Here is a 25,122-nt window from a genome sequence, read left to right on the forward strand (position 1 = left end):
ATCTTATTACCCTTATATAAATCCATGGTACGCCCACATCTTTAATATTGCATACAGATGTGGTCTCCTCATCTCAAAAAAGATATACTGGCATTAGAAAAAGTTCAGAAAAGGGCAACTGAAAGGGCGAGTGATTTCAGTGGAGCGCAAGGGGTGGAAGCCAGATTGGAGAGGGTCTAACATGGAATTGGAGGAGAAGAGCTCAGACAGTGACTGTAGACAGCATGTTCAATGAGCTAGGAGACGGGGAAGTAGTTGGAGAGGCAAGTGAGGTTACAGGTGGTTTGTTTTTTTTTTTTTTTTTAAGATGGGAGAGACTAAAGCATGTTTGTATTGTGAGAGAGGAAAGAGCCTTAGAATAATGAGAGTTTAAGGAGAAAAGTGAGGGTGAGGATCAGAGTGGGCAGTGAGGGAGATCAGGAGATAAATAATAATAAATAATATATGGAGATATACCTATCTCATAGTACTGGAAGGGACTTTAAAAGGTCATCGTGTCCAGCCCCCTGCCTTCACTAGCAAGACCAAGTACTGATTTTGCCCCAGATCCCTAAGTGGCCCCCTCAAGGATTGAGCTCACAACCCTGGGTTTAGCAGGCCAATGCTCAAACCACTGAGCTATCCCTGGTTCACTGGGGCAAGTGGAGGGGTTAGAGGAAGAGAGCAGATGAGATACTTTTGTATGTGTGACAGTGCAGAAGGAGAGATGTTGGAGGGGAAGGGTGAAGGGAAAGGCAAGCCGAGGGGAGGGGGAAGGTCATGTCGTAATTGGTGAGATCCTGTGGCAGGAGAAGGGGTGTGTTTGAAGAGTGGGGCCATGTCTGCATTATGGACCTTACAGCGGCACAGCTACATCGCTGCAGCTGCGTCGCTGTAAGAGCTCCTATGCAGACGCTCTACGCCGGGGGAAGAGAGCACTCTCTGGCCGGCATGATTAAACCACCCCCAACGAGCAGCGGTAGCTATGTCAGCTGGAGAGTGTCTCCTGCCAGCATAGTGCTGTCCACACTGGTGCTTTTGTCAGTGAAACTTATGTCAGTAAGGGATGTGTGTTTTCACACCCCGACCCACAAAAGTTTTGTCAACAAAAGTGCTAGTGTAGACAAAGCCTGAGTCCAAGGTGGTGAAAAGGCAGTTGGCATTGCAGCCATAGGAGTCAGTGAAGTTGAAGAAGTAACGTTGTTTAGTTAGGAAGATGGCAGAACTGAAACGGGTGAGAACAGATTTGTAGTGGAGGAAGTCAGCCTGCTCATCCATGAGAGCGGGCACAGAGGAAACAGATGTTGGGGGTGAGCCAAGGTTGGGGATTGGCAAGGTGGACCTTGTGATGAGAGAGAGGGTCGAAAGAATCAAGGGTGGAGGTGAGTGAAGCCTGGAGTGAATCAACAATCCTATGAAGGGAGGAGAGGGCTGAGAGCAAAGGAGAAGCGCTGGTGGGCTGGAGGCAAACAGAAAAGGCGAGTGCCAGGGCAGGAGGGCAGGGCTGATGGGTGGCGCTGTAAGAGGGCTGGTGATGGTCAGAGAGAGGGAACGCAACAGTTAGAAAGAGCAGTGCTTGGTGAAGACTGAGTCAAGTGAATGGCCCTTTTGGTGAGTGCAAGAGTTGCACCAGGGCTGCAGGTTGAATGAAGGGTAAGGAAATGTGCAGCTGAGAGGTTGGATGGGTTATCAACATGTTGAAGTCACTGAGGATGAATGTGGGAGATTGCCAGGAGAGGAAGGAGAGCCAGAGGGAGGCTGATGGGGAGGAGCGAAGTGGATGGTAGATGAGAGCACGGTGGCATGGGAGAGGAGAGGAGAGAAGAGGCACATGCAGTGCTGTTCAAGGTAGGGGAGGAAGGAGAGGATGGAAGCTGTAGGAGCAGGAGAGGAGAGGTCCAACACTTCCACTACGATCTGATCCAGGGTGGGAAATGTAAGAGAAGGAGGGGCCTCATAAGAGGGCAGCTGCAAAGGCTGGATGAGACGAAGGGATCCAGGTCTCTGTGAGAACCAGGAGCTGGTAGGAGGGAGATATGAAGAGTTTGTGGATGGCTGTGATCTTTTTAGAAATGGTGTGGTGTTCCAAAGAGAGAGAGGGTAGGGCATGGGAGTGGAGGAGAATAGGTATGAGGTTGGGAATGGTGCCATGAGGGGCCAGAAGTGATGGTGGATGTGTGTGGGAGGTGGAGCGGGTAGGGATGGAGGGAGGACCAGGGCTGGTGCAAATGTCAGCAGAGGTGAGGAGGAGGTCGTAGAGAAGGATGTGGATGTGGGATCTGGATTTGTGGTGGTGGGAGGAGTGGTAGATTGGAATGGGATGAGTAGAGCTGGTGGGAACAGTAGAGGGGGGATGGTAACCAGGATGGGAAGATGGACCCGGTGGGGGGGAAGGGAGGAGGATGGAGAAGGATGGTTGCTCTGAGACAGGAAGGGTGTGGTGAGAGCCATGCCTGTAGAAAGACTGTGTCATGATCTGCTTTCGCAATCAGCATTCCCTTCCCATTGTTTGCTCTCTCCCACCCTCCTTGGCGTATTATTATTCTCTTTGTGGTTTACATTCGTAAATTATTGGGGCAGGGACCTAGTCCAACTGTGTTTCATAAAGAATTTTGTGCAACTCTGCTACTGTGTACGTAACATATAGTAGCCGAAATCCTAGGTGCTTTTTGTAAGAGTCCGGGGTTTGACCCAGCTTCCTAGGCTGCAGATACTCACCCATCTGTTAGGTGGCATGCTGTGCCCCAGTTGTCTGCCACCCTCCATCCCAAAGGATGTCCGTGAGATGGCTGTATGTCGGTATGAAACACTTGGAAATGAAAGGCAGTAGTCAACTCTCTTTGTGGGTCTAGGTACTTGTATGACCCTAACCACCGCAGTGTCTGAGCACCAGCCACAAATTAAAAATGGCAGATGAAACATGGGAGCCTACAGGTTCCATGGCCACTGGAGATTACAAGTGGTCAGTGTGAGACCAAAGGCAGCGGGTGAGGGAAAGAGGCTGGTACCTGAGTCTGAGGTGGGTACCTAAGGGGGTCAGGTCGAGTGGTGCTTAGGAAATCCAGGGGAGACCAGCTGCCTGTGAGCTGCACGAGACTGAGTTCCTGGCCGAAGGGAAATGGGGCTGTGACAGAAGAAACCCCGGGCATTTTATCTCCAGCATGTTTCTCTCCTGGAAGAATGGTATTGCTCTATCTGCTAAGGGGGAGTGGGGCGATGCATATATTTGTATCTGGTAACCTCTGTGCATTTCTGGGGCTGAGGAGAGCACTAGGCCTTGTCCTAACTCCTCTCTTTCCCGCTTTCTGCAGAGGGAGGAGAAGCAGCTCGAATTGTCCCTGGAGGCGCTTATTAGCCAGGTGGCTGACCTGAAGAATTCCTTGGTCAGCTTCATCTATAAGCTAGAGAATGAGTATGACCGGCTCACCTGGTAAGAGGGTGTGCATGTTTGCGAGTGTGGGGTGTCATGGCTAATCTGTCCTGTTGTGCAAGATGTGCTCTACATTCTGCTTGTTGGGGTTCACAGAGACCTTATTTTCAGCTGCTAAATCCCATGAAAAGAATCCCCACCCAAAAAATCTTTTCTTAATATTTACTTTTCATGTTAGCAATTGCTGGTGTTGCCACATGACTGTCAGGTGATTTTGGAGGGGAGGTGCCCACGCACTGGGTTTGGCAGATGATCTTCTGAAAAAAAGAAGCAGCCACAAGCCTTGTAGAAGGAGTGCAAACTACAGAGGTGCCTGCTCCTTGTGTTGGTTCCTGAGCAAAGTGTGCTTCGGAACCAGTCAGGACTGGAGTAAGCAGGGACCCCGCCCTTGCTCTGTATAGATTCTAAGGCCAGAAGGAACCACTGTGATCATCTACTCAACCCTCTTATATAGTACAGGCCATAGAACTTCTAGGGAATGTAGGGATGGTCGTGCACGATATTCTTCACTCTAGAAAGGGTCTGGTTCTGTCATCTGATCTAATGTGGGTGGTTTTCTTGCTTGTTAGTCCAGTGTTGCAATTGATTTCTAAATCTCAGTTTGGGTCTTTGTCCTAGGGTTTTTATGCAGCACCTATCACCACAGTATTGAAGTGTTTGAGGGAGACACATCTCTCCCTATATGCTGTCATGACTTTTCAAAGGTTTGGTCTTTGCCCAGAGATTAACTTCATAGGAGAGTTTGAGCACAATCCTCTCTGGTGTTTCTGAGGTCACGGAGTGTGAACTCCCCACTTTTCCCACTTCTAAAAATGGCCACATTTTACACATTCAGATGCCATGGTGATGGGCACGGTGTAAGACCCTAGAAAGAATAGAATTACCCTACACAGTTCAGTAGTGCATATGCTCTGAAATGTGACCTTGTCTTGTGAGTTAGTCCTTATGGAAAGGAATGTCCACCCGCAAGGAAAGGAAGGAGCATTTCCATATATAGGACTCAATTAATAAAGAATTAAAGGAAGGCAATGTAACTGATTCCAATGAACATGGGTTTATGGAAAATAGATCCTGTCAAACTAACTTAACATCTCTATTTGATGAGATTGCAAGTTTGGTTGATAAAGGGATTTGTGTTGACATAATATAAATAGACTTCTGTGAAGTGTTTGACTTGGTACTGCACACCATTTTGCCCGGAAAAAAACAAAACAAAAAACTAGAAGGATATAAAATGTACGTGGCATACATAGAATGGGTTAAAAACTGGCTAACTGATAGGTCTCAAAAGGTAATTGTAATGATCCTCAAGTGGATGTGTTTCCAGTGGTGTCTCGCAGGGATTTGTTACGCTGTTTAACATTTGTATCTGTGAGCTGGAGGAAAGCACAACATCATCACTGATAAAATTTGCATATGACACCAAAATTAGGGGAAGTTGTAAATAATGAAGAGGACAGGTCACTGATTCAGAGTGATTTGGATCTCCTGGTTAAGCTGGGCGCAAACAAAGAATGTGTGTTTTAATACAGCTAAATGGATACATCTGGGAATGGAACGTAGGCCATACTTACAGAACGGGGGACTCTATCCTGGGAAGCTGTGACTCTGAAAAAATTTTGGCAGTCGTGGTGGATAAGCATTTGAACGTGAGCTCCCAGTACTGTGGCCAAAAGAGCTAATGTTATCCTGGGATGAATAAACAGGGGAGTCTTAAATAGGAGTAAAAGAGTTTATTTTTCCTCTATATTTTTCACTGTTGTGGCCGCTGCTGGAATACTATGTCTAGTTCTAGTGCCCACAATTCAAGAAAGATGTTGATAAATTGGAGAGGGGTCAGAGAAGAGCCACAAGAATGAATAAAGGATTAGAAAACCTGCCTTCTAGTGATAAACTAAAATAGCTCAATCTATGTATCTTAACAAAGAGAAGGTTAAGGACTGATTTACAGACTATAAGTACGATACCTACATGGGGAAAAAATATTTAATAATGGGCTCTTCAGTCTAGCTGAGAAAGGTCGAACACGATCCAATGGCTGATACAATCTAGACAAATTCAGACTGGAAATAAGGTGTAAATTTTTGACAGTGAGAGTATTTAATCATGAAAAAAATTACCAAAGGTCTCGGTCAATTCTCTGTCACTAGCAATTTTTAAATCGAGATTGAATGTTTATCTAGAAGATGTGCTCTAGGAATTATTTTGGGGCAGTTTTCTGGCCTGTGCTGTACAGGAGGTCAGACTAGATGATCACAATGGTCCTTTCTGGCCTTGGAATTTGTGAATCTATGAATGAATATGCAAAGGCACAGACAGGTGGATCTGGTCAGGCTTCTCAGCATTCTCAGATCTGAAAGTTCACTGGAAGGAAAGATCCAGCTGGATTTTATCCCTGCCTAGAGATGGCTTTCAGATCTGTCTGCCCATACCACCAGCAGTCATCCTCCATAGGGGTTCTAGCAAAGGCAATGTACGAGGCCTTGTATGATCTATCCTCAGTTCTGAGCTGCATCCTTGGTTCGGCACTGGCCTGCAGGTCCTTGGTACCAAACTGAGGCAGGTACAATTCCAAGGGAGACTGGGATCGTCGTCAAATCGGGAACGTCAACGGAGCCTTGAGCTCCTTAATCGCAGCCAGGGACAGAATCACACTGAGATCTGAGAGAGACCAGATCCATCTCATTCTTTTACTGCTCCTGATTAGGGCCACGATATCTTTCTCTGTATCTGACCCAGGCCAGCCCCACCCTAGGTGTGGCAGTAAAAATTGTAGTTGTTGCTTTGAATCTTTGTCCATGTGGATCTTACATGATGCGCTTGGGCCTCGTGCATGAAACTGTGTGCATGGCTCCCCAAGCACACCTTGAGTGGGATCCACTTGGAGAAGACATCTTAAAAACCCCCATTTACTATACGATAAGTAAATTGTTCCACATTTCTTGGTCTTGCCAGCTATGCCACCTGACCCCTGCAAAAACATAGCTCTTGCATTTGTTGTTTGACGTTGCTGTGCATTTGCCTAGAGGTTTTTGATGTCAATCACATAATGACATTCACCTTCTGAAGGACATTTAGGACAAAATGGCTGAGCTGCTAACTAAACTATGCAGTCTCTCTTTAATGTCAGCTACTACAGTGAAGCATTGGAGAGAGTCACTGTTTATACACAGCATTGTAAAAGGCCTGCAGAATTGTCAGAACCTCCCTGATGATTTTCCAAGAAATCAAAGGAAGTTGAAGGGGGCTTTGCTGATGGTATTTATTAAGCAAACTTCCCACCTGAAACATTCTCTACTTCATTGGCTCTTAATCTTAACAGCCAAACCATGAGCACGTTCTCTACTCCTAGTGCCAGGTGCTGGGTAGAAGTTAAAGGGTGTCTCAGGCACTGCCATACGGGTCACAATGGGAAATGAGCGATGAGGAAAACTGCATCTCTTTCTGTGCATGTAATTTAAAACCTACAGGCATCTCCTCCCCCTTTTCCCTTCCAGTGGTGCTGGGAATGGCACCACCCATGGCATCATACAGGGGGAGGGGGAGTTATTAGTCCCTGCTTTGAGGCAGGCTTCTTTCACAAATACCAGAGACCACCCTTCCTCCCCCAGCCTGCTCTGCCCCTGAGTCTGGGGGTCTTGCAGAGACGAGTGGATGACGAGCTGTGGCTGAGCGGTGAAAGAGCTCTCTCTGTCTCCTGCATCCGTTCCCTGGTCTCACTCATCGCCTTTCCCTTCCCAGGCCCTCAGTACTGGACAGTTTTGCACTGCTCTCAGGCCAGTTGAACACGCTGAACAAAGTGCTGAAGCATGAGAAGACGCCCCTAATGCGCAACCAGGTCATCATCCCCCTGGTGCTATCTCCAGACCGTGATGAGGAGATCATGGTAAGAACCTGGCAGCTCTGCTCTGCTGAGAGATGCCCATGGAGCGCTGGAATGTGCTTCAGGCACTAGCTCCAACTCACCTACAACCTCCTAATGCTTAACACACACAGCCTTTCCACAGAAGGAAGAGGGGAATGAACACTTTGGGGGAGGGGTAGCTCATCCCAGAGCTGCTGTGTGGAGAGGTTTCACCTGCGAACTTGCACTTTGGTACAGTCTATATTCCTTGTTCCTCTTTGTGAAAATGCAGTCACCGTGCAGCCAAGGCCCCCAGAAAGAGATCCCCTGTACTGACAGGCCTCCCCACTGACTGCCTCTTGCACCGTGTCCTCAGCTAACTGACCAACAGGGAAGTAAATTCCACAGTCCAAGACACGCCACTAAGAACTCCCAGGCCCCCCGATATTGAAATGTGGGGGCTGTTAGCACAAGCATCCCAGCTAAACGGGCAGTCATGGCAGGCATCGCCTTGGGAGAGAAGAGGGATCTCGGGTAGCCCCTAGAATGTTTGGATACCATGAGGACAGACGTAGTTTAAGAACCTAATTAGATAATTAGATAGGACCCACAAAAACAACAAGGAGTCTGGTGGCACCTTAAAGACTAACAGATTTATTTGGGCATGAGCTGTCGTGAGTAAAAACCTCACTTCTTCGGATGCATGGAGTGAAAGCTACAGATGCAGGCATTGTATCATATATATATAATTATATCATATAATGCCTGCATCTGTAGCTTTCACTCTATGCATCCGAAGAAGTGAGATTTTTACTCACGACAGCTCATGCCCAAATAAATCTGTTAGTCTTTAAGGTGTCACCAGACTCCTTGTTGTTTTTGTAGATACAGACTAACACGGCTCCCCCCTGATACTAGATAGGACCCAAACCTTTTAATGCTCTGTAGATCAAAATCCCTCAACAGCAAATTGTTAGTAGGGCTCTAGCTTCCTAGCCAGTGTTCTTTGCTCCAGTTGTGTGACTGCTGTGCTGGAGGGTTGGGCTCTGAGCACAGATTCTCCAATTGTTCCAGCGACAGACAGAAGGGCGTGTGCCAGTCTTCAGCCATGAGGTGGTGCCGGACCACCTCCGTACCAAGCCCGACCCTGAGGTGGAGGAGCAGGAGAAGCAGCTGATCACAGATGCAACTCGAATCAGCTCTGATGTGGCACAGGTAGGGGAGGAACAGCTAGGTGCTGCACCCACCTTCAACCCAGAGAACAGGCGCAGGCTCCCCATTTCTCTGTCTCGCTCCTGAGTTGCTACATCCTGCCGTTCTGTCCTGGTTGCAATTTGCTTTTCTTCTAGGCCCTTCTCCCTTTCCCCTTCTGTGATTTCTCCAGCTGCTCCAGACCATAGGGCTCCACCTCCTCCTAAAGTGACAGCACCGTAACCACTTCCCATTCTGTAGGAATTGCTGTTTGATCAGCAGAGATGAGGAGTACACAGTCGTTCACATGGCTGTTCCCGGCCAACCTTTTATTGGACCCAGGCTCCCTAAATGCCTGCACTCAGTGTCACAGCTGCTGGGAAAGGTTTTACACACTAACCTCACTGTCCTGTAGCATGCTGGAGATGTCCTTGCATTTTCTCATTACTTTCACTTTGCAGAAGCAGATCCAGAGCCTGAACAAAATGTGCTCAAATCTGCTGGAGAAAATCAGCAAGGAGGAGCGAGAGTCTGAGAGTGGAGGTATGGCACTGGGGTGGAGGTGGGGTACAGAGTCCAAGGGGAAGGCTTGAGAGGCCAAGTCGAACACAAACCATAGAGCATGGGGATAGCAGAAGGGCCTTATGGGAGAAGAGTTCGGGGTGGGCGGAGGGAGGAGAGGCTGAGCCAGGAGACCCATTTTTTAGAAAGGAATCCAGACGGCGTGAGATGGGTTTCCTTTGTGCCAGGCATTAGGTGTTCTGTGCTTTAGGGAAATCTAATTGATCCAAACTAGCATCATTCAGGTGAGTTCTGATCTTATCAGGAATGTCATTCTGGCCATCTCTGCAGCTTCACTTTACCTCCCTCTAGGTGACCCTAAATGCTGCTCCTGGAGTTTGCCAACACAAGTATCTTAATCAGCATAATTTAATTAGAATGACCATGCAAATACAGAAGAAAACAAGAAACCCCTTAGCCATGTTCTGAATGAGTCGAGAATGTGCCAGCTGGTAGCTTTGCCCTTGGGTTGTTCGTGCCCTGTGATTAAAGGTGTGTTTCAAGACGTGCAGCAGCCTGCTCTGTCTCACTTTGTGACACAGTGTTGAGCACCCTTGCATTTTATCTCCTGCCACGCTTCTGTCTGCATAAACAGCACTGCTCCATGCAAGCTGCTAGTTCTTGTTTTTTCCGTGCTGATGTTGTGAGTGGTGCTGTCCAAGATCCAAAATATAGGTTTTCTCTGCTTCAGAGGGCTTGTCATCTAACCAAGACAGACGTGTAGCAGACAGGACACCCTGGGAAGCCCAGAATGTAGGGTGGAGGTGAGGGGGGGCTAAGGTATTTGCTTTGCTGTTATCGACTCGTTATTAGGGGCTGTCACATTTTGGGGTTCCACCCAGGCCAGGGAGAGGCCCTGTTACTCTGCTCTGCTGCTGTGACTCTCAGCCTGCAGACCAGCAGCCACCAGACAAGCATGCAGTGCCCCAAGTGTGTGTGCTCTGCAGCCCTGATTCAGCGATCTGACTCCAGCAGCCCCCACTCTGGTCTTCCCCGGCCTTGACCTCAACACCCCCCCCCCCCAGGCCCAAAGCACCCCAAAACCGTCTGGCCTGAATGCCCCAGCCCACTCTGGGGACACGTTTGTTGCTCCTCTAAAGAGACAAAATCGCCGTTCGCTGCTTTAACTGGAGTTAACAATCACTTCAGCTCAGACGCAGCACTAGGTTGGTTTAGATAAAAGGGAAACAAAAGTATTAGCACAAAGAGACAGCTCAACCCAACCATCTCATTTCCTTCCAAGTGCAGCACTGGGACGGATATGGACATTCTCTGGATCTTGTGGATCTGTAATAGCTTTGATAAGCGCCTTTATTCTCTTAGGATAGTCAGTCAGTTTAGTTTGTTAGCCAGTAGTTCATAGTAAATAGCATTAGTCTAGGTTTTAGTGTCTAGTGACAGTACTAGTGTCCGTGGTGGGGTCAAAGAAGCGTGGCTTTAAAAGATGTGTGTTATGTTCCATGGTCTGCCCCTAGCTTTGGATGCCCACACCAGGTGTTTCAAATGCCTAGAGAAAAGACACCGTCCTTCCTGTTCTCTAAGGTGCCACAAGTACTCCTGTTCTTCCTGTTATGCTGTCTGTCGCACATTCACTCCCCATGTCCAGCAGGAGAGACAAAAGATTTCAAGCCCTCTTATTACAAGAAGTTTTGACTGTTACCCCCGATTCCAAAGGGGTATCAGAATCATCTGAGGGAAAGAACAGGTGGCCTAAATCAGCCCCAGGCATTTCTGGATTGAGGAAGTCAATTACACCGAAGGCATCAGCCTCTGCACTGAGCTCTAGTTCCAAGGCAACCGAGCATTCAGTAGCTAAACATTCAGACCCCGTTGCCAGAAAGGTACAGCCCTCTACTGAGACCCTTCAGGACAGAGGACTTAAACCCCCTGACATCATGTCAGAGCTGGGGACATCAGTTCAAGCAAACAGAAAGCCAAGATGAAACATACCTCGGAGCTGGAAAAGTTTTCCCATTTCAGGTTATTCATCAGATCCCTTGGTTTGTGAATTCAGTGTGGGTCCAACATTGGCTAAGGATCCGCAGGCTAAAAACATAATAGCCCTGTATCTTACCAATGTAAAGTATCCAAAGAATTCAAAATATCCATCTAAATTGAGCACTTCATCTCTTCTGGTTCTTTCTATCATGGTGTAGTCCTAAGTGGAGCACAGAATCTGGTCCAAGAGGTGAATATAGCTGGGCCGCTTGGTAATAGTGACCATAATATAATTAAATTTAACATCCCTGTGGCGGGGAAAACACCACAGCAGCCCAACACTGTAGCATTTAATTTCAGAAAGGGGAACTACACAGTAATGAGGAAGTTAAACTGAAATTGAAAGATACAGTGCTAAAAGTGAAATCCCTGTAAGCTGCATGGACACTTCTTAAAGACACCATATTAGAGGCTCAGCTTAAATGTATACCCCAAATTACAGAACACAGTAACAGCCGTGTTAGTCTGTATCCGCAAAAAGAAGGTATGCATCCGAAGAAGTGGGCTGTAGTCCACGAAAGCTTATGCTCTAATAAATTTGTTAGTCTCTAAGGTGCCACAAGTACTCCTGTTCTTCTTTTTGAGAACACAGTAAGAGAACAAAAAAAGTGCCACTGTGGCTAAACAACAAAGTAAAAGGACAATAAGGCCATCACGGAGAAACTAAATTAATTTTTTGCATCGGTCTTCATGAAGATCATCTGAATTCTTAGCTCCACCTCCGAAGACACCTATAGGGTCTCCAAGAAAGACTAATTTAATCTTTCTCTCTGCTTCAGATTCCGACCTCAGTTGTATCTCACATAGTCTTTGTCATGCTGCCTGGAGTGGCTCACAACCTAAGTTCCCTGTAAGTTGCGCGGCCATGCAGCTGGCTATTTAGGGACGCACAGATCCCCCAGTCCAGCCCCTCCGGAGCTGCTGGAGAAAGGAGCCCCTTGCCCGGCCCAGGCCCGCCGGAAGTGCCGCGGCCGGGGAGAGGCGCCCCTCCCCTGGTCCAGCCCTGCCCCGCCAGAGCTTCCAGGGAAAGCAGCCCCTCCCCCAGCTTGGCCCAGAGCCCACACCCTCCACACCCCAACTTTTTGCCCTAGCCACCTCCTGCACCCCAATCCCCTCATTCGCGGCCCCACCCCAGAGCCTAAGGCCCCAGCTGGAGCCCTCACCCACCCCACAACCCTCTGCCCCAGCCCTGAGCCCCCTCCCACACTCCGAACCCCTTGGCCCCACCCCTCCACATTAATTTTGTTAAGTGTACCAATATGGAGGTGATGTGTCACACGTCACCTCCATATTGGTGGACATAACAAAATTAATTTCTCACATGGGTGGGAAAAATTAGAGTGACCACTGCTCACAGCCATAAGTACCTACTGCCTATCTCAGGGCAGATATCCCAAACTGGTGGCATGTTCTGTAATTAGATTTCACCAAGTCGGTACCAAATGTGAACTACTGGATTGCTATTACAGTCTTTCCATGGAGTCTGACAGTCCCCTTGAGACTCTCCAGTCTGTCTTGTTATCCAGACAAACTGGACTTAGTGATAAATGCAAAAAGAACAGGAGTACTTGTGGCACTTAGAGACTAACAAATTTATTAAAGTGCCACAAGTACTCCTGTTCTTTTTGCGGATACAGACTAACACGGCTGCTACTCTGAAACTTAGTGATAAATGGGCATTCATACCAAAAATCACACACTATTCCAGGTTACTCCCAGTCCCAAGAGACCAGTCACTCACCCAGGTCATGTTGCTTTCTAGATGCCTCACTAAAGACAACACTAGTAGCCAGTTCTGTAGTAAACTAACAAAAGGTTTATTAGCTAAGAAAAGGAAATGAGAGTTATTGAGATGTTAAATCTATGTACAGGTGAAACACAGGTGAATCACAGTCTGGTAATTCCAAATGATGGCAGCGATGTAACAAACTGCCAGTTTCCCAACAGTCTTTTCAAGGTACCAGATTATCTGGGATCCCGGCTTTGCATCCAGAGATGCAGAATTTTTCCCTGAATCCATACTTATAGCTTCTTGTTACAGAAAGCAAACTGACAGGGTCACCGCCCAGAGTCTGTTTAGGGTCTTGGATCTCTGATTATCACACAATTACCACTTGCCTTCAAATGCACACTAATTAGTACTTTCCTGCTAAAATTCTTTGTTTGCATTACACAAGGCTTCTTTCTCACTTATTTAGTTGCAGAGGTATGATAATGTAAATGTTTGCCATTACATTATAACAGGATACAGATAAGTGAAAACAATGCATGTAATATCCCATAGTTTCCGTGAAGTTTAAATGCCAAATACATATTCATAGTAGTAGATTGTTGACACGCTCCCCAACCTGTTTTGGAGGCGTCCAATGTAACTATTACAGTAAGAGGTGGGGGAACCCACTCTCATCATGGTGAAGCCTGAGCTTCCCTGAGCAGGGTCTGTCAGAGGATTGTAGCATGTGTGCTATGGTTTAGCAGGTATGTACTCAAGTAGAAACAAACATTGGCTTCACTCAGCTGAATTCTCTGTTTTAGCTCTGGTATAATTTCCACTGATCTAAGAAATCAAAGCTCTTAGGATAACCAGTTCCCAGATGGCAGCACCTTTGTTGTGTGGTTTCCTCTTAACACTGCGAATCTCAATAACCTTTGTAGTTTCCTAAAGACAATATATAAAATTGACTAAATGGGCTAGCCTTTTCCATAAAGAGCTAGTCATGCCCCAGATCACTCAACATATCCCATGAGTGGCAATATGCAGAGTCCATCTTGAAGAACTCCAGTTACAAGTGGGTAACCTTCATTTCTACAAGAGCTCAAGCAGCATCAGCTGCATTCCTTGGGTAAGGTGCCCATAAGTGACATTTTCAGGGCTGCAACCTGGACGTGAAAATATGTACCCGAGTCATAGTATTTTCCAAGCATCAAGGGAAGATGCCAGATCTGGACAAGTTGTATTGCAGTTCTTGTTCAAATAGACTCTGAAACCTTCCTCCTTGCTGCACTGCACCTGAAGTGGAATGGACATGAGCAATCACTTGAAGAAGAAAAAAAAACAGTTACTCACCTGTTCTGTAACTATTGTTCTTTGAGCTGTATTGCACACATCTATTCCCTGACCCACCCTCCTCCCTTCTATATTAGACTCCAACTTACTATTTTCCAGTAAGAAGGAACTGAGGGAAGGTCAGGTCAGCTCTACCCCTTTATACCATTGGCTAGCAACACAAGCATGTGGATAGTGCATGCGCTGCTTGACGGGTACTGGTATGAGAAAAAGAGCTCTGGCTTTGGTGCACTTGAACACATGTGCTCACCCTGAAGTGGAATGGACATGTGCAACACATGATGAAAGGCAGCAGTTCCTGAACAGGCAAATAACCATTTTATAGCCATTAGGAGTCTCGGTTCTAAAATTACAACAACGAGGAGTACTTGTGGCACCTTATGCCCAAATAAATGTGCTGTGTATATATATTCTGCCTATTACAGATGCATGGAGTGGAAAATACAGTAGGCAGAATATGTACCTTAGAGACTAACAAATTTTGTAGTGGTAATCAGAGTGGCCCAATTCAAACTATACATGAAAAGATGGGAGTTGCCTTACCAAGTGGGGGGTCAGTTCTAAAGAGATAATTGAATTAAAAGTGGAAGTGAGCTATTATCAATAGGAGGAAAAATCACTTTTGTAGTGGTAATCAGGGTGGCCCATTTCAAACAATTGACAAGAAGGTATGAGTAACAGTAGGGGGAAATTAGCACAGGGAAATTTAGTTTTTATCTCTACGTGAAGTCTACTGTTTTTAAAATCAGATCTTGGGTATTTCCAGTATCCATGGCCAACATGGACTGATCATGCACAGCATGACCCTGTTACCTGAAACCATGTATGTTCAGTTCTTGAAAGTAGGTTTGATTTTCCAACAGCCCGGGTAGGCTGGGCCATCTTATTCCATAGCTACCTGCCAGTCCACAGCATGGCATCTTGGAGAAAGGGGCCTCATGGATGTATCGTAGATGTCCCATAGTGTCTGAGCACCTCACGGTCTTTAGTGAATTTACCATCATACACCCTGGTGCAGCAGGGCAGGGCTATTGTCCCCGTTTTACAGATTGGGAACTGAGGCAAGACTTGCACAAGGTCACACAAGGAGTCCTTGGTGGGTGTAGAGCCTCAGTCTCCTGAGTGCCACTAGCACGCTGGCCCATCCTTATTCTATTTCATCTACTGGTATCCACACCAAGTTCATCGTTACAGACACAGGACAATAGTGAGCCCAGGTTGTCTCCTGGGAAGTGTCCAATGGGCTTGGCTGTTGAAATGCTCCAGAAATTTTCTCTTTCCCTGCAGGTTTACGGCAAAACAAGCAGACTTTCAACCCTGCTGATACCAATGCACTGGTGGCAGCCGTGGCATTTGGAAAAGGGCTGTCGAACCGGAGGCCTCCAGGCTCAGGGGGACCTGTCCAAGCAAGTCAGCCAGGTGCCGGTGCCATCATAGCAGGGGCTTCAGGCATCCAGCAGGTCCAGATGTCAAGTGCTTCTAGCCAACAGCAGCCAATGCTTGGAGGAGTTCAGATGTCACAGGCAGGCCAGCCAGGTAAATAAGAATGCCTAAGAGTGCTTGGTGTGTGGAGAGAAAAAGAGGGACATCAAGGCCAGCTGTCCTACCCCAAGCACCACGCTCTCTGGGCTGCCAGGGAGAGCAGAGGGATACGCAGTATGGAGCTGGGGAAACCTGGCTTTGATAGAGACCTCTTTGGGGCAAAGTGGGGGCTCAGGACAAGGAGAGCAGAGCATCCGTGGCATGGAGCTGGAGAAACCTGGCTTTGAGGGACACCTCTCCTTATTAAAATCCAGATATTACAGAACTGTTCACAGATTCATGGTGTTCAGGCTGAAAATGACCATTGTGACCATCTAGTCTGAGCTCCTGTATAGCACAGGCCAGAGACTCCTGTCTCCAGCCCAGTGCCCTGTGGCTGAGCTAGAGCAGATGGTTTAGACAGAAACTCCCTGTCATGAGACACCAGGTGATGGAGAACTTGCTTATGTCCCTTGGGAACACGTTCCAGAGGTTACTTACCCTCACTGTTTGCATCTTATTTCCATTTGATGCTGTTTTCCTAACAGAAGAATTCAGTTTGTCGTGGCTCTGATACTCCCACAACTTTAAACCTGGCTGAATAACCGTACTCACGGAGTTACAATAAGTGCCAGGGTGTGGAGTTGTGGAGGACACCAGGGTGTAGCTGAGTAGACTGCGGTATCTTGGGGATCTAGGTTAACCCACAATACGATCCAAACTGACATAAAATAACTCAGAGCTGGAGTCAACAAAGGGACACAAACGGTGAAACGAACCTATATTCTCTAGTACAAAGGTGGAATCTGGCATTCACTGACAGCTTCCTGCCTAGAGGTGTCCCTCGGTTTCTGGATGAAAGCCTCCTTTTTAAAGGGATCTCCCCCAAAACCATGGTGACTTGTGGTTATTCAGATTGGGGAAATTCCCTCTTGAGGTGATAGCAGGGGATGTCTCAATGTCTCCCCATTAACTATCATCTTTCATCATTATCTGTTCCTGGGCTGGACAATGATGATTATATGGAGGCTCTTGCCTTAGGAGGTACCCTTCCTTGCTGTGAGGTGGAGTTGAAGTTGTAGTACGGGTTATTAGCAAATTTTTCTATAGCTAAAAATACTTAGATTCCTAACCAGTCTGTATACCTATTTCATTATGGCCATCACGTTCAGAACATGACAAGCTGTGATGCAAGATGTTACTCAATATACTTTGCATGCTGTATTCGTGTTCTGTAAATCAGTGGCTCACTCCCGTTCTCCCCCGGGGGTGTCTGGACCTTGATTGTCATATTGGTTACTAGCCAGAAATGCTGAAGTCAGCGGTAAGACGCTCCATGGGCGTGACTCCGAGCAATAGAACGTGAGTGCTGTGAATGCTCAAAGCAGAAAGTGTTACATAGGTGCAGACCCTGGCTAAGTTTGGTGTTAGGATCCATTCCAGGCCCATGGATTTGTGATGCGTAAGTGTCCTCCAAAAACTCAGCTTTATTCAAAAGACACATTTCTAGCCTTTATGGTTGTGAAGGAATCCTTTGAAATATAACCCAGCATACCCCAGTGCAGTGGTGTCTGCCAGGGTCAGCAAACAGCCTGAAACAACGGCCCAGAGAGGTAGAATGGCCTCATTTATCTCAGTGGGGTGATAATTATGGACCCTGACAATGACAATGTAAATGTCAGCATTGTTAGCGATTTCATGGTTGGTCCTGTTAGCAGAAACCTCCAGTTAATGTGTTTCTCCAAACGCTCCCACTCCCAGGGTGTGGGGGGCCCAGCTGCCAAAACCTCCACTTCTACCCACAGCTTCTGCAATGAAACGACAATGTAGTGTCAATACAGAGTTCTGTAGCACACAACACTGAATTCAGGGCAGCCCAGAAACCACTGAATTAAATATCATAAGGAAAGCTGAGCTGACTGAATTACTCATGGTCCTATTTAATTCACTAAAAATCTCAATTTTCTTAAATTATTCTTGAAGCTGCCACAGAATCCAGGGATGATGGGAATAACGTCTGGGGAAGGAGGTGTTAGTTGAGGCTAGTGTGGATGTAACTCTGCCTACTAGTGAGTTCCTGGATGTGCACTGGTAGTGTTGTTGGAAAATACCTTTGAGCAGCAGCTTTAACCCTAAATTAACATTGAGGAAGACCCAGTGTAGTGTTAGTCGTTAATGCTCTGAGATCCTTGTGAAGTGGCTATAGCGGAGCAAATTATAATGTATGGCTTGGCCAAAATAATGACCAATGGTAGCAAACCTACCTGCCTGCAAACGTGATGAAGGGTGTAACCAGGAAGGAGAGAGGAAGGGTTTATTTAGGATGGGACAGAAGCTGGAACTGGATGACAGAACAAGGAGCAATGGTCTCAAGTTGCAGTGGGGGAGGTCCAGGTTGGATATTAGGAAACACTATTTCACTAGGAGGGTGGTGAAGCACTGGAATGGGTTACCTAGGGAGGTGGTGGAATCTCCATCCTTGGAGGTTTTTAAGGCCCGGCTTGACAAAGCCCTGTCTGGGATGATTTAGTTCGGAAATGGTCCGGCTTTGAGCAGGGGCTTGGACTAGATGACCTCTTGAGGTCCCTTCCAACCCTGATATTCTATGATTCTATGACAGGAGAGGATCACTTGATAATTGCCCTATCCTGTTCATTCCCTCTGAAGCACCTGGCACTGGCCACTGTTGGCCGACAGGATAGTGGGCTAGATGGACCATTATTCTGACCCAGTGTGTCCATTCTTATGTTCTAACCATCCTGCCCTGGAGCCTGGGGTTGGGACTGGATGGCTCCCAATAGGGCTGTTTCTGCACTGATGTTGTGCTGTCCTGCACGTACCCTTTCTCTTATCAAGTGACTGCACGACTCCTTTTTCTTCTCTAGGTAAGATACCCAGTGGCATAAAAACCAACATCAAATCTGCCTCAATGCATCCATACCAGAGATGAGCAGAGAGGAGCCTCGTCCTGGCTGACCACACGACACTAGCATTGTTCCTGCCAATTGCCACTCCAGGATTTCCTTCCATGCCTGTCAGATCCCCTCAAGCCTCCACTCATCATCCCCAGCAGAGAGATTTCTGGGTGGGCTCTCCCCTCCTGTGAGCTCCAGGCTGTCTCCTCCATCTGGTTTTATTCAGTGCTGGAGGGTTTGTGCATAACTGCTGGTGGCCACGTGCTTGGGGTGGGAGCTCCCCAGACAAGGGAAAGCCTGTCTCCCACCTGGTCTGGCGTGGAGGGGCCCATACTCTTCGTTCATCCAAATGCAGAACCTGAACAGCTTCAGAGAAAACTCTTCTCCTGGCTTCTGTGTAAGGAGGTGCATGAAGGTTGCACTGCCCCCTCCCTTTCCCCTGCCTCCCATTGTTGAATAAAGACCCTGTACTATGCCAAGTGTGACCACTGTTGGCTGTGTGTCAGGTCCCAAGGAGCCTCGCAGCCTGATCCTCATTTCCCTTTGGGAATGGCTGTAGAACAGCTCTGCCTCTAAACATGGCATGGAGCTGGCCATTTATATGGCATCTTGTTCTCTATTGAATACTGATACGGAGGTTGAATCCAGGAGTTGCTGTTGGGTTTCACCTGGACACAGCACTCCCTGCCATGAGCAGCAGAATTTTTATTTACTGTAAAACTCACAATAGCTATTCCCCAGGCACCAGTCCTAGAATGAAAAAAAATCCATCCAAGGGGAAAACGAGTAACCCTGTACCACCCTTCAAGATGCCATGCTGTGAGGGTCACAGCAGAGGGAGCTGCAGGAACAGAAGCACAGATGTTCTGTTATCTAATGTCTCCACTTGCCCTGATCCCATCCCATCTCCTGATCTCCCTCGCACCAACTTTCACTCTTCTCTGTAATTTCTCACTCTCCTCATGCTCTTTCCTCTTGCAGTACAAACATGCTTTAGTCTTTCCTATTTTAAAAAACCCTCGCTTGACCCCACTTGTCTCTCCAACTACTGCCCCATCTCCCTTCCATCTACAAAGCTCATTGAACACACTGTCTAAAATAATAGATTATCAAGGCCAGCAGGGACCACTGTTGATCATCTCGTCAGTCCTCCTAACACAAAGTGTAGAGCTTGCTGTCTGGAGTTCCATCCTAGGCCCTGTCCAATCTGGCTTCTGCCCTTACACTCCACTGAAAGCACTCTTGCCATGGTCTCGAATAACCTCTTCCTAGACAAAGCTCCTCAATCTGTCAGCCACCTTTGGCACCATCAACCATGCTCTTCTTTTGGAAATCCTGTCCTCCCTTGGCTTTGGTGATTTTGCCCCTTCCTGGTTCTCCTCATACGTCTTTAGTCACACATTCAACATGTCCTTTGGAGGGGGATCCTCATCTGCACTCCAGCATTATATGGTGGCTCCATATGGCTTTGTCCTTGGTCCTCTTCTCCCTCTACACATCTATACAGGGTAATCTCATCCACAAATACAAGTTCAACTACCAGCTGGATGCTGATGACTCTCAGATCTACCTTTGCTCCAGGCATGTCTCCTTCTGTCCAGACTTAAAATCTTGGCCTGTCTCTGACAGCTCCTCGTGGATGTCTAGCCATCAGCTCAAGCTCAACATGGCTAAAACAGCTCCTGACCTTCCCCCCCATGTCCTCCTCACTACCTGCTTACTTGATCACTATGGATTTAGTTGGGGATTGGTCCTGCTTTGAGCAGGGGGTTGGACTAGATGACCTTCTGAGGTCCCTTCCAACCCTGATATTCTATGATTCTGTGACGCCACCATCCGCCCGCCTGTCACTTGGGCCCATTACCTGGGCATCATCTTTGACTCAAACCCCTGTCTAAGTCCTTGCATCCGGATTATGTTTTAATCTTGCCAAATCTTTCTGCATAACATCTCTAAGATAAGGCCTTTTTCTGTCCACCCAAAGAGCTAAAACTGTCATCCACGTTCTCTTGATTATTGCCACATCTTTCTGTCTGGCCTTGACAGATGCTGTCTTGCCCTGCTTATATCCATTCTGATTTTCAAACACGCATATTCATGCTTTCTCCTATGCTGCCTCTCAGGCTTAGGAGGAGCTCCCCTCATTATCCTCCTATAAATGCCTCCTTAAACTCCTTTACCATGAGGCCTACAAAAAAATTAACTAAGATTAGGCTGTTGGTGTGCTGAGTCGTGTTGTCCCATTGTTTCCTTGTACTCTTCCATCCAATAACAGAGATTCTTCTTCAAGTGCTGGCCGTTCTGTGTATTTCACTGTGGGTACACATGTGCTGCATGCACCCAGAGTTGGAGAATTTTGAAGGCAGTGTCTGCCAGCCTAATATCAACACAGACTTTAGACTTTGTCAAGGTGTAACTAAATTCAGTCACGGCAAGGGCTTACCTGCCAGTGGACAGGTTCCAAGCAACGAATGACCTTATGGATCAGGTCACGAACAACCCTTGAACATCAACCAAAATTTCTCTCTCTCTCGGCACATACGGCTTCATGCACTTGCATCACATCGTTTGACAGACTCTATCTTCGCTGCCTACAGGCATGGCTTCAGACAGTGTACTCATCAAACAAACTGTCCGTGAACACAAGAGTAATATTCCCACCATAGTAATCAACTCTACTATGGTGGAAGGATCCCACCAAATATGCATAGGTGTCCCTTCCTTTCCCCCTCACCAGGCACAGTGATCATTACAGATGTCTCCCTCTTAGGCTGGGGTGCCCAGATGGACAGTCATACAGCACAGGACACTTGGATATCCCGAGAGAGCAGGATGTATATGAACATTATGGAACTGTGGAAGCCTTTCTCCTATTCATACAATGTCCCCATGTCTTGGTAATATCGACTAATATGACAACCATCTTTTACACCAACAAGCAGGGAACAGTGAGATCCATCCCCGTGTGCAGAAGCAGTCAATCCATGGAACTGGTGCATCAGCAATCAGATCAGGCTTTCGGCAGCTTACCTTGCAGGGAATCCAAATGAGCTGATGGTCACGTTCAGCAGACGCTTTGCTATCAACCATGAGTGGGAGCTACACGACTCCGTGATAAACAGTATTTTTGCTGTATGGAGAACCCCCACCACAGACCTGTTCATCTCTCAAACAACCAGGAAGTGTAACATATAGTGCTCCAGAGGCGCCCTAGGGCTTCATTCATAGGGTGACACTCTCCTTCTGCGGTCAGATCACCTGAACTAGGCCTTCCCTCCCTTACCACTCCTATCTTGAGTCTTGCGGAAGATTCATCAGGACAAGATACGAGTCATCATCATCGCCCCCAACTAGACCAGACAGTTTTGATTCCCGAGTCTCGTACTCCTGTCATCTTAGTCATCGATCAATATTCAGCCCTTTTCCGATAGCCTGACCTAGGGGAAGGGCAGAATCAAGCATTCCAACCCCCAAGCACTCCATCTCAGGCATGTTTTTTTGGATGGGCATCAACTCTAGAACATTTCTGCTCTGAAGCCATGCAAAGCATCCTTACTAATAGTTGAAAAGATTCCACTAGGAAAGGCTACTTAGCCAAGTGGAAGTGTTTCTCTGTCTGGGCACAACAACATCCCCTTATATCCCCAGAAGCTGCAGGTATTCCCCTTATTCTTGTCCATCTTCTGTCCCTCAAAGCAGCTGGTCTTTCCATCAGCTCTTTATGAGTTGACCTGGCACCAATCAGTGCATACCACCCACCTTCATATGGGAACTCAATTTTTGCTCACCCACTGACTGCCTGATTCTGGAATGGCTGAGTTAGAACCTTTCTGCCAGTAAGGAACCCTGTTCCTCAATGGGACCTACGCCCTTGTTCTTTCGGTGCTCACAAAGCCGCCCTTGGAACCGCTGTCTACATGTTCCGTGTCTCGCCTGTCTATGAAGGTTGCATTCCTGGTAGCCATAACCTCAGCCAGGAGGTGGGTGTAGGATAAGTACAAAATTAAAAAATTAAAGTTAGCTTAAGTTAAGTGATAAGGCCAGGAGGACTAATGTAGGGAGGACGTCTGGTTCAAAGAACAACTAGTGAGATAAAGGGAAGTTTCTAAACAGATGGCCTCTGACCAATAGGGGAAGCTGTAGATGACTTAAATAAAACAAAGAGAATCTGTCTTTAAATGAGCCAACCCTTCCCTTCCCCAGCCCACACACCAGTGTTAATGCTTGTGTGAACCCAGGTGCAATGGGAAAACTGTTGGACAGCAAGAAGGAGGGAGGAAAGGCCTGGGAAAGAAAGGAGGTTGTAAATCTTACCTGGATTAAGGCTGGAAATAAAACTTCTTTTGCTGAAGTCAGTAATTGGCAGTGACATAACTTGTTTTATAAGATATAAATAGTAAATTCTTAAAGGGTTCATTGCTAATACCTGCCTGACCAAGCTGGAGCCGACCAATATGGGTCTAAGCACTCCTTGCTTGTAGCCCATTTGTAAGTATCTTGATCAAATGCTTATACATGTTTTGTTACTGTTTGGATGCATTGCTTATTGTTTAGGCTTTTTAGGCATGTTTAGAGTAATTGTATAAGTTTCTTTGGATTTAATAAAGGAATTTATGGTTGTAATGGGGTACACACTGCGCCCCTCTGGATTCGGCCCCTTGGGCCCTCTCCTCCATGAATCAGGGGCATTTCAGTCTGGTGCAACACCCGTGTTCTTTATTTGTGATCCATTTCCAGCTATATACAGGCTTTACAGCTGCTTGGCCTACCACAAGCCTGGCCAGCAGCAGACTAGGAGGCGTCTACTCCCTCTGAGCCTGACCTCCCACTCCTAGTCTCCACACACACACACCCTTTCTCTCACTTCCTTCCAGCCTTATAGGTCCTGCTAATGAGGCTGGCAGGTGTGGTCAGTTACCGGGCAAACACAGGGCAGTTCACCCAGCCCTGGAGTGGCAGGAGCTGATTAAGGGCTTCTCTTGCAGTGCCCTGCCACAATGGTTAAATTAGTGGTTTTCCATATTAATAATTTCAAAGATTATTAATCATTCCAGCAGTGAGTGATCTTGGAGCACTGATGGTGGATCCACCTTACATCACACTCCATGGAGACAAAGTTTCATAGCATTTGCATCCTGACTGCTTGTCAGTCCCCACAATGGAGGACATATAGGGTCCACCCCTCAGAGAAGAAGAGAAAGTTACTTACCATATAGTAAGTGCAGGTTCTTTGAGCAGTGTGGTCCCTATCTGTATTCCACTACCCACCCTCCTTTCCCTCTGCTTTGCATCATTGGATTTGCAGTAGAGAAGGAACTGGACAGGTGGCTAGTCCACTTTGCCCTTTTATCTCCTTGGAGACACAAGGAGAGCAAGAGCGTGTGCGTGGACCAATGAACACTGCTTTCAAAGTTCTCTGAGTACAGGTGCATGGACCACATGCATACCCACGGGGGATTACAGATAGGGACCATACATTTTAAAGAACCTCCTGTTGTTATAACATCAGTAATTTTCTCTTCCACAGCCTCTGTAGGTAACGTGCTCTAGTGCTTAAGTATCCTCATAGTTCAAAATCTTTTCCTAATATCCAACCTAAATTTCCCCTGCTGCAAACTAAACCAATTATATCTTGTCCTATCCTCAGTGGACATGGAGAACAATTTATCATAGTCCTCTTTATAACAACCTTTCGCATAGTTGAAGACTGTTATAAATTCTCCCCCTGAGTCTTCTCTTGACAAAAACATGCCTATTTCTTTCAATCTTTCCTCACAGGTCATGTTTTCTAAACTACTTACCATTTGTGTTGCTCTCCTCTGGACTCTCTGCAGTTCGTCCACATCTTTCTCAAAATGTGGTTCCCAAAACTGGACATGACACTCCAGCTAAAGCCTTACCAGCGCCAAGTAGAGGGGAACACTTACCTCCTGTGGTCTTACATACAACACTCCTATTAGTACATCCCAGGAGGCCATTTGCCTTTGTGGCCGCATTGGCTTTTTGTGACCTATTGGTTAGTCAGTTTTTAATCCAGTTGAGTGTCATGTTAGTTTTGCATCGTTCTAGTTCAAAATGTTGTACCGTACAAAGTAAGGTGCCTTACATAAGTCTAATTATATTACATCAACACCATTACCTTTATCAAACAAACTTGTAATCTCATCCAAAAAAAGATACGGGGTTATTCTGACAAGCTCTATTTTCCATAAATCTGTGTTGACTGGCATTAATTATATTACCCTCCTTTAATTCTTTATTAATGGAGTCCCCTATCATCCACTCCATTATTTTGCACAGGCTTGATACCAATCTGACAGACCTATAATGACAGACCTGGTACAACATTAGCTTTCTTCCAATTTTGTGGAACTTCCCCAGTGTTTCAAGACTTATTGAAAATCCTCATTAACAGACCAGTGAGCTGGGCAGCCAGCTCTCTTAAAACTCTTGGGTGCAAGTTATCTGGACCTGCTAATTTATAGATTCCAAGGCCAGAAGGAACCACTGTGATCCTCTAGTCTGACCTTCTGTATAGCACAGGCCATAGAACTTCCCCAAAATAACATATACAACATACGTTCTCTGCACTCTTACTACGTAGGTGCTGCTCAGT

General features: G+C 46.8%; 1 protein-coding gene across 2 annotated transcripts in view; it reads left to right on the plus strand.

Moving 5' to 3' along the window:
- MED8 (mediator complex subunit 8) overlaps positions 1-24,633 on the plus strand; it is a 25,549-nt gene extending 916 nt beyond the window's left edge. Inside the window, exons 1-7 of one of the 2 annotated variants that reach the window (XM_034779645.1) lie at positions 2,192-2,778; positions 3,291-3,409; positions 7,151-7,295; positions 8,328-8,468; positions 8,906-8,987; positions 15,358-15,606; positions 18,477-24,633. In XM_034779645.1, the coding sequence (XP_034635536.1) occupies positions 2,773-2,778; positions 3,291-3,409; positions 7,151-7,295; positions 8,328-8,468; positions 8,906-8,987; positions 15,358-15,606; positions 18,477-18,541 (807 nt within the window). In that variant the 5' untranslated portion in view covers positions 2,192-2,772 and the 3' untranslated portion in view covers positions 18,542-24,633. Of the gene's footprint in view, positions 1-2,191; positions 2,779-3,290; positions 3,410-7,150; positions 7,296-8,327; positions 8,469-8,905; positions 8,988-15,357; positions 15,607-18,476 lie in introns of those variants that run through there. The other variant, XM_034779644.1, reaches the window with a different exon arrangement.
- Positions 24,634-25,122: the final 489 nt, after the last annotated feature.

This window comes from Trachemys scripta, chromosome 8 (assembly GCF_013100865.1).
Source record: "Trachemys scripta elegans isolate TJP31775 chromosome 8, CAS_Tse_1.0, whole genome shotgun sequence".
NCBI lineage: Eukaryota > Metazoa > Chordata > Testudines > Emydidae > Trachemys > Trachemys scripta.